The sequence below is a fragment of the Montipora foliosa genome, chromosome 8 (genome assembly GCF_036669935.1).
Source record: "Montipora foliosa isolate CH-2021 chromosome 8, ASM3666993v2, whole genome shotgun sequence".
In the NCBI taxonomy this organism is placed as follows: domain Eukaryota; kingdom Metazoa; phylum Cnidaria; class Anthozoa; order Scleractinia; family Acroporidae; genus Montipora; species Montipora foliosa.
Genome location: NC_090876.1, coordinates 29468022 through 29475521, shown reverse-complemented (window position 1 = coordinate 29475521; position 7500 = coordinate 29468022). Strand labels below are relative to the sequence as shown.

General features: G+C 38.4%; 1 protein-coding gene and 1 long non-coding RNA gene across 2 annotated transcripts in view; both read left to right on the top strand.

Annotated features, from left to right (window-relative positions):
• Positions 1 to 1845, top strand: part of LOC137967500 (uncharacterized) — a 2015-nt gene extending 170 nt beyond the window's left edge. Inside the window, 3 exon segments of the mRNA XM_068814023.1 lie at positions 123 to 1535; positions 1538 to 1562; positions 1565 to 1845. Coding sequence (XP_068670124.1) covers positions 123 to 1535; positions 1538 to 1562; positions 1565 to 1845 — 1719 coding nt within the window.
• The window catches only part of LOC138012744 (uncharacterized), a 65864-nt gene that overhangs the window by 15283 nt on the left and 43081 nt on the right, over positions 1 to 7500 (top strand). The window lies entirely within an intron of this gene.

The window sequence follows — 7500 nt, the reverse complement described above, 5'->3', positions numbered from 1 at the left end:
CCCGCACAATAGCGGTCTGGAAGCGTTAAAATACTTCTTGAACAAGCAGGATTAATACAAAAATATTCAGTTTGTTAGTCAAATCATAATAAAAATCTCTTTTTTTTTGGTTTTTCTTGTAGTTACAAGAGAGACTGAATAAACTGGGTGTTTGCTTGTCTCATTCACGAAGAGATACCATCATGTTAATGCTTGGAGGCCACTTCTCAGATCTTGCGGTCAGTAAGATCAAAGAAGGGAAAGTGTTTCGTGGTACTGGGGACAATTGGGATTTAAAGATTTTGCAGGGCAGCATGCGAAAAGACATTAACAATGAAGATCTCCATATGTTTGCAAGCAAGCTTATTGAGAACAGACTTAACTTCACTCATTTATCAAATGAGTCTCCAAAGGGGAATATCAAAGATCGTCCACGCAGCACCTTTTCTTTGTGTGTGAGTGAGTGGAAGCAATATGCAGAAAGTGCCAAGATTATTGTGGGGCGAATTATCTTGGAGTTCCTGCCACAGTTCAAGTTTCTGAAAGGCATCATTCCTGACCACATTCCACATCAGTACAGTGAACACATGGCACAACAGTCAACCATTGTCACTATGCCTATCGTCAATGCTAATGAGGCAAAGTATGAAGACTGTGTCACAATACTCAGAACCTATGAGAAATGGATCGCTGAGATTTATGTTGGAGCTGGTTTACTGCGGGAGATGCCGGACACAGATGATCCACTTATACCTGCTGGACCTGCAGCACCTGGCCAGATGAATACCAATACACAAGCAACTCCAAATGATCCTATGAAAGACATGAAAGTTGTATTTGCTGGGGATCAGCTAACAAGAGTTCGATTTGCTGGCGCTAAGGACCTACTTTCAGGGGCACATACACCAACAGATAGATTTGAGCATTGTTCTCCTTTCAAGCCTGTTATGTGGCATACTAAAGCATCCCTTCTCCAATATTGCTACTCCTTTTTGCATAAGCCAGAGTCAGTGAATCAGGTTGGAACTTTGAAATATTTTAGAGAAAAGTACAATCGCAGAAATGCCACTCCAGGAGAAGTTCTAGATTCTTATGAAGGAAGTGAGGACTTATTTCTCAGCATGGGAAGAACTTACATTGTAGTTGTAGCACTCAATTTCTTTGGAATGCAAAAGCTTGATGACAAGCCAACCCTAAATGTATTCCCAGATAATATTGCTCATGCCAGTAAGCACACTAGAAGAAAATACTTTGATGAAATTTTTGCCAAATTCATTGACAAGTTCCTGCTGCAGAAAGTAAATGATGATTCTCATGATGAAGACGATTTTGTAAAAAACTATGGGTTGTGTGTAATTTTCTTGTCAATGTTGATAATGCAAATGAAGGACACTGCAGCAGAAGCTGATGGCAACAGATATCTCATCAACCAGAAACTTTTGTTATCAGTGTTCAAGTCAATCGGAGCATATAGCAAGTATGCTATTGAAATGTTCGTAAGCATTTCACAGATTGAGTGCATGTTGACCCCAAGCCTGTCAAAGGAGTTAAAATGGGATGGGGATTCTTCGTTAACTGGAGGGGAGGTGCAGCAAAAACATTGTTCAGCGCATGGGGGCAAACAAGATCATAAAGTCCATAAGCAAAGTGTGCAAAGCAACAACAGGAATCAATCAGATCACAGAGCAGTTTGACCATTCAGCTGGAATTCACAAGACGTCTGTTCAACACACCACTCGTGCATCCTTAGAGAATGAAACGGAAATGGTGGCTGACCTAGTGAGGCTTGATTCCTTTACTCATGAGCCTTCCAGGGCTCAAAAAAGCTTATACTGGGTTGCGACAGCGAAAGCTCTAGATCCATAAGACTTCAAATTATAGCTGGTAGGGTTAAGACGGAGCGATGTAGATTAGCGGAGGGTTCTTGAAGGACGGTAGAGACTTATCAGTTCTTGTATGTACCAGGGAGACAAATCATGCAAAGCCTTGAAAGTGAGAATTAAAATCTCAAACTTTATGCGTTCATTAATTGGTAACTAGTGTAGATCTTTCAAGACGGGAGTAATATGGTTGAATTTCGAGGTATATGTTATTAAGCACGCGGCGGCGTTTTGTACATACTGTAGTTTTTTAACAGCATATTTCGGAAGATTGTACAGAAGGGAGTTGCAGTGGTCAAGTTTGGATGAGATAAAGGCATGCACAAGTGTTTTGGCAGTTTCCGTTAATATAAATTTTCTGATACGTGATAGATTACGAAGGTGATAGAATGCAGATTTACGTACAGTATTAATATGAGGCAGCATTGACATGGTACTGTCAAAAGTGACACCAATATTCCTGGCAGTTTGAGAAAGCTGGACGGTGTCTTGACCAAAGTAGATTGACGGCAAGCAGTGCTGTAGTCTAAATTTTGAGTGAATAAAGAGGAACTCAGTTTTTTCTTTATTCAATTTTAGTTTGTTGATACTCATCCATTTGTCCAAATCAGTCAGGCATAGCTCGATACGTTCAACAGCTTCAGTCAGTTCCAGGTCATTATTTGTTGAAAAGGAAACGTAAAGTTGCGTATCGTCAGCATAGAGTTGACATTGCAAGTTATGGTGTCGAAATAAGTCAGCTAACGGTGTAGTATACAATAAATAGAGAATAGGTCCAAGCACAGAGCCTTGGGGTACTTTACAACTGAGGTTGCGAGGTTGTGATTTATTCCCATTAATCAGAACAGATTGAGTGCGACCAGTAAGGTAAGATTGAAAGCAGTTGAGAGCAGTTCCGCTGATTCCAAATTTAGAGTTTAATCTATTAAGCAGGATTTCATGGGCGACAGTGTCGAAGGCAGCAGACAGATCAAGAAGAAGAAGTATAACGCACTGACGATTATCAATAGCACGCTTGACATCATTATGCACACGTACAAGAGCAGTTTCACAGCTATGGAAAGGCTTGTAGGCCGACTGTAGTGGCTCGTGAAGGTGGTTACTTAGCAAGTACTCATCTAAGCGCACAGCCACGACTTTTTCAATGATTTTTGAGACTACTGTAAGGTTTGACTGAGATGAGTCTGTAATTTTTAAAGATTTCGTGATCTAAAGAAGGTTTCTTAAGTAGAGGTGTAGGAGCAGTTTTAAGAGAAGGAGGCAGATAACCAGATTCCAGAGATAAGTTAACCATCTTACAAAGTGTCGGTAGAAACATTTCAAAGTATTCTTTCATCAGCGCGGAAGGAAGTGGGTCTAAGATGCATGATTTTAAGACGATCTTATGAGCAATCCTAGACAATTCATCAGTAGATGTAGGTGAAAAATTAATTAGTTGGCATTTTAGTGAAGGTGAGTCAAAGGTGCAGAAGAGATCAGGAGTCAAGTGAACTTAATTTGATTTTGGATGTCAATAATTTTAGTTTCGAAGAATTCAGCGAAATTGTTTGCTAATGCTGCAGCTGACGAGAAATTTCTCTGCCTTTCTGTGTAAAAGACGATCAACATTGCAAAATAGAGCTTTGCTATCGACACCGGCTTCATTGATAAGACCAGAGTAATAATTCATTTTTGAGGTGTAGATGGATTGTTTCACGACAGTGCACTGATTAATATAGGCTTGATATCAGTTTAAGTATGAGAATGGCGCCAACTGCGTTCAAGACGACGACAGCTTCTCTTCTGTTCTCTGATGTAGTTATTATACCAAGGAGCACGCAAGGGTGCATGTTTATCCAAGATAGTAGATAGGTCACTATTATTCTGGTCACACAATTCAGTTAGGTCTGATGAAGGTGAGTTAAACAAAGTAGACGAGGTTATATCTTGTACAAAACTTTGCAAGTTCATATTGTGTAGGCTCCATGTAGATCTAGAAAGGCTTATTACATCAAAACAAAAGAATATTTTATTTGGTGGCCAGTATGAAAGAGGTCTATTGAGCGTGTTCATGTGACGTCATAGTGGCCATGTTGGTGTTCCAAAACAAAGGAATGACGGCCATGATGGTGCACCAAACTAATCGCCCGGGAATTAAACGTTCCTTTGTTTCAGTAATCCAATATGGCTGCTGGTCACGTGAGTTAAAACGCTCCATAGAGTTTGTTGGTTGCTGTTCTTACTTCAGGAATAATTTGAAATGCACCTTAACATTTTTTAAGTTTCTAAGGTATTCCAGTTGTCACCATTTTTTTAAGGAAAAAGCTTGATTTTTTAGAAATGTAAAGCGTGGAAGGTTTAAGTTTAGGATAAGGATTCATAGTAAGTGCAGGAGTAACCTGTGATCAGGGGTACTTTTTTTTAGAGAAAACGCGAAAACTGCTTTGCGCGCCCTCTAAATCTCTAAAGAAAAAAACGCCTGATCACAGGTTAGTCCAAAAGTGACTGGAACCACCTAGTTGGACAGATAAAAGTAGTTGCATGACGATTTTCAATAACGAAATATCCCAATGCCCTTCACTCCAATTTTAACGTCGTTCATGATCACATCCGGGAATACGGACATATTTACCTCACAAAGTGCCTGCCCCCTATATACTCTGGCCCTCAAGTAAAGAGAAATAGCTGCATTTATTCTAAGTCCTGCCAAATTAACTGCTGATAATAGTTGCATTTGTAGATTTTTATATATTTGATAACTATGAATAACTATTGCTGCATTTGTAAACTCTTAGGCGCATGACAATTAGAACACCAAGCTTCCCAAGATTTTTAGTAGTTCAATGTGTAGAGTAATCGATTTCAGTGCTCCCTCGCCCGTCGCCAAGCAAATACATGGTTTCCCATCCTTCCCACGGGCACATTACACATCAAAAGATCAAAAGTCTCGGCCTTGTTAACACCTCAACTTCTTTAAACTATATCCCAATAATGCAAGGACCAGTCCAGGAAGCGTTTGTTTGTAAGTCTACTTTTTATTCATGGTCTTAATTTAGACAAATGAATAGAGCAGTTCTATATGCCTGTAATTGCTTAAGTCTATGTTAGTCTGCCCACGAGTTAATTACAAATGAGAGAGAAGTCGTGAAACGACAGCTGGGGGACAAACCTCCTTGTACGTCCACCTGCCCCATGGAGGTAAATCCCGGACCAGATGAACCCCCCAGTCAAAGACCTCACGGACTGGGTCAGAGCAGAGTTTGCAAAAAGTAAACTATAACTATTGTAGATGAAAACAGATTCAGGAACAGGTGAGAAAAATGTTTCCTTAAATACCTGTTTAAACATTTACTTAAGAAAGACACTCTCATTCGAAAAAAAAAACCGATCCATTTGACTCTTGCTCTAAGAAACTTCGAAGGTGAAAAAGGTTTACATAGATTTAATACTATTCTTTAAGGGTAAATTTTGACTCTGGCCTTGATGGGTTGGTTATAATAGCTGTTTAACTTAAAGTCTTAAGTTTTTATCGTCTCTTTGCCTATTTTGCACCCATTAATATCTCTTATCCAACGCTAAAGAGTTTGTTAACTTTCGCACGCCGGTGTTTCATGCACACATTCACTTTTCTTTATTAGTAGTGTACCAGAGGTTGTGCAAATATATGAAACGATATTATCACCGTAAAATATGACATTTTCAACGCAGCACTCACCCATCTTATTGTACATTTCACAAGCCCCGGAAGGACATCGGATCGCATGAGATAACCTCTGCGTGGCTAGTAATTCGTTAACAGACGCCCGCACAATAATATTTCATGCATTTATTATGAATCATTATTTGGTACAGCGCACGCCATAATATTCTGTGACATTTAACCTAGTTAGCTAATTTCCCAAACACCATCGTATCGTAGAATGCTATTACATTCATGTGAGCATGCAAATTAAAGCCATTACAGCTATCCCCCCTTCACTCACCGTTTTGCAGATCATAAAATAGTAGGACAGTATCAACATCAATTTATTCCTATGTTAAGTTATTTGCTAACATGTGTGTCTCATTTATATTTTTATAATATTAGTCCCTACTTATTTACTTACAAGTACTATGGTAATGCGCCCAGGCCATTTAACGTAATGATAAATTTCTGTAACAAATTTAGTTATTTAGAACTAAGTTGCTTGATAATGCGCGCGCACTGTCATGACATCATTAGTCTCTACGTATTCACCTGCAAGTTATTTTCTAACGCGCTCATGCTGTTATGTCACGTGATATTATTACCGTTTACTTTTGAGTTGTAGCAAAGTGCTAAAAAACACCCACGCACCATCACATCATATGATATGATCATCTAATCATTCTTAAGTAAGTTGTTTACTAATGCATGTCGTCATGTCAATGATATCATCCCCTTCAGTACAGTACGTCACACGCACTTCATCATATCGTATATTATAAAGCTTCAGTTAATTGTTTACATACGAGTTACTTGCTACGCGATGAGCGTTTACCATCAGATCGCATAATATTTTACACCTGCTTTCTAAATTACTGAAAACCCAAATTTGCCGATGCGCATATTCCATTAAATACCAATGAACTTATAAATATCTACTTGTTCATTTGTAAGTTGTTTACTAATGCGCGCGGTCAATTATATCGCAGTAATTTTTTACACTATCATGCATTTTTTACACGTATCATGCATTATATTATTATGCTCTTCTTATTTATAAGAAATATACAGCACGCACAGAACATTTAATGATAAGTTCTTGTTAATCTTCTTATTTATATGTAACTTATCGACTGACTTGCGCTCGCTGTAAAGTCAGATGATATTATGCCCCTCTCACTTAGTGACTATATTATTTCCATTTACTGTCTAAATTGCACAAAATCAGTGTGCGCACACACCATTTAATGCTAATAAGATATTTATAAACATCTATTTGTTCTCTAGTAAGTTGTTCGAAGATGCACGCGCACAAGTTTATTCTAATGATATTTTTACAATGAACCCAAACTCGCACGTTTAGGGTTCAACATCGTGTTGTGCGAAATTATCATCCTTCACTTTAATTTTTTTGTAAGTTGTTAAAAAGCGCGCACTATCATATCGTATGATAAAGGCCACAATATAATTAGTTTGTGACCATCTACTTATTCATACGTACGTTGATTAATAATGCGTGCATTCCATCACGTTATTACAGTCTATTTATTTACTTTTAAGTTGTTTGCAAATGCGGACACTTCCATCTCTTGATATTACTGGCATCTAGTTAACCACATGCGCGTTTACCGTCCTGAATGTTATTATCATCCCCCACTTACTTATTAGTAGTATGCAACACGCGCATGTCGTTTAATGATACGTTTTTGTGACACTGTTTTTATTTGAAGGTGGCTCTTCTTATGACGCGCACACGCTATCATATCATACGATATTATGCCTCTTAAGTAAATCATAAGTTGTTTTTAAGAGCGCATACTCCATTGCATTTAGCAATATTGATGATATATGTATGCGTTGCTTGCTATAGCGCGTTTGCCATCATGTCGTGTGATTTTTCCCCTTCTACTTTTTAAACTACTCACAAGCTGTGTGCTGTTGTGCACACGCCATAAAATGCTGATAAGATATTATAAA